General features: G+C 63.4%; 3 protein-coding genes across 3 annotated transcripts in view; 1 reads left to right on the top strand and 2 right to left on the bottom strand.

Moving 5' to 3' along the window:
* TraAM80_05556 (uncharacterized protein) overlaps positions 1-42 on the bottom strand; it is a gene marked incomplete at both ends in the record, with an annotated part of 2,229 nt that extends 2,187 nt beyond the window's left edge. Inside the window, one exon of the mRNA XM_029382430.1 lies at positions 1-42. This exon is cut by the window's left edge and continues 2,187 nt beyond it. Coding sequence (XP_029237734.1) covers positions 1-42 — 42 coding nt within the window.
* TraAM80_05557 (uncharacterized protein) lies at positions 41-403 on the top strand (the record flags this gene model as incomplete). The annotated part of the gene is made up of 1 exon (XM_029382431.1): positions 41-403. One exon carries the CDS (start codon positions 41-43, stop codon positions 401-403), a length of 363 nt encoding a protein of 120 aa, XP_029237735.1.
* Positions 404-419: 16 nt separating this feature from the next.
* The window catches only part of TraAM80_05558 (uncharacterized protein), a gene marked incomplete at both ends in the record, with an annotated part of 2,946 nt that continues 2,100 nt past the window's right edge, over positions 420-1,265 (bottom strand). Inside the window, one exon of the mRNA XM_029382432.1 lies at positions 420-1,265. This exon is cut by the window's right edge and continues 2,100 nt beyond it. Coding sequence (XP_029237736.1) covers positions 420-1,265 — 846 coding nt within the window.

Genomic DNA, 1,265 nt, shown 5'->3' on the forward strand with positions numbered 1-1,265 from the left:
CGTAGGAGGCCGCAAGCACCGGGCCCTTTGGAAGTTCGCCATGCAGCACAAGCGGGGCGTGTACGCCCTGATCCAGTGGACTGGGCGCCGTCCACTCAATGACGTCAAACGGCGTGCCAACAACATGCACCCAGTGACGGTGTCTGTGACGCATCACGAGGCCGCATTGCAGCACATCGTGGCCGAGGATTGTCTCAAAGTCAGTAAAGTGCGACATGCTGTCGGGCACCGGCTTCATCTCGTCGTTGCGCCAGAACAGTTCACAGGTGTGCACGTGGAAGACCAGGCCTGTCACAGCGGGCCCGCGATAAACGCCAGGCGAACACAGTACCCACGACGACGACACCGTATCCTCGTGGGATGGCTGCGCACGAATTGCACCGGAGTCTCTGGCGCCCAATAACGACGGTGCATTACCCTCAATGCTCCCAGCATGGAGGCGTTGTTCTCGGCGGCAGCCGTGTCGCCGGGAGATTGGATTCCTCCTCCTTTGCTTCTCCAACCACCAGAGAGAGCGTCGTGGCGCCACCGCCTGTGTTTTCCCTGACAAGCAATGAACGGTGAGGCAGCGCCGCCTCGGAGGGGCTGTCCGAGGAGGATGGGGCGTTGGCTCCAGCCGCCCCCTGCCCAGGCGTTGGTGCGCGGGGCGGCGTTGGTGGCCCACCCCCTGCCAGCGCCTTCACCACAGCCGTCGCTCGCACATCCCCCGGTGGCTGCGGTGGCTGCTGCTCCCCGCCGCTCACGACGCACCGCGCCGCCCCACCACTTAAAACGGTTTCCGTCTGCGGTGGCACCTCAACAACTGTTGTGGCGTGCGGCTCTGGCGGAGTCGGCGCAAGTAATCCCACCTGCTTTGTCGACTTACTGCCGCCCCCGTCACCGCCAGCCTCCGCCTCGCGTGGGAGGCTACGAGTGGCGGAGGAAGCAGGTGCTGCGGGGGGCACAAACGGGTGCTGCCGGCAGCGCTCCTCCCCCACAACGTACGGAATGTCGTTTATCAACGCCTCCGCACTTTCGCGTAGGCATGCGTCGATGCACGCCGTTGACCTCCGCGCCCTCTCCGCGTCGCGGCGTATCATAAGCAGCGAGTGGATATCCTCGTCTGTGTCCAGGTCGGGAATGTTCCCAAGTAACACCCCCCGCACGCGGCTGCCAAGAAACGGGTAGCGCAACAACATTTGCGCCGTCGCATTGCCCAACTCCTCAGCAAAGGACTCAATCGCGGCACTGACAGAGTCTTCAACCAACGCTATCAAACGATAGTC

Source organism: Trypanosoma rangeli (assembly GCF_003719475.1).
Source record: "Trypanosoma rangeli strain AM80 chromosome Unknown Tra_15.4_contig_00183, whole genome shotgun sequence".
Taxonomy (NCBI): domain Eukaryota; phylum Euglenozoa; class Kinetoplastea; order Trypanosomatida; family Trypanosomatidae; genus Trypanosoma; species Trypanosoma rangeli.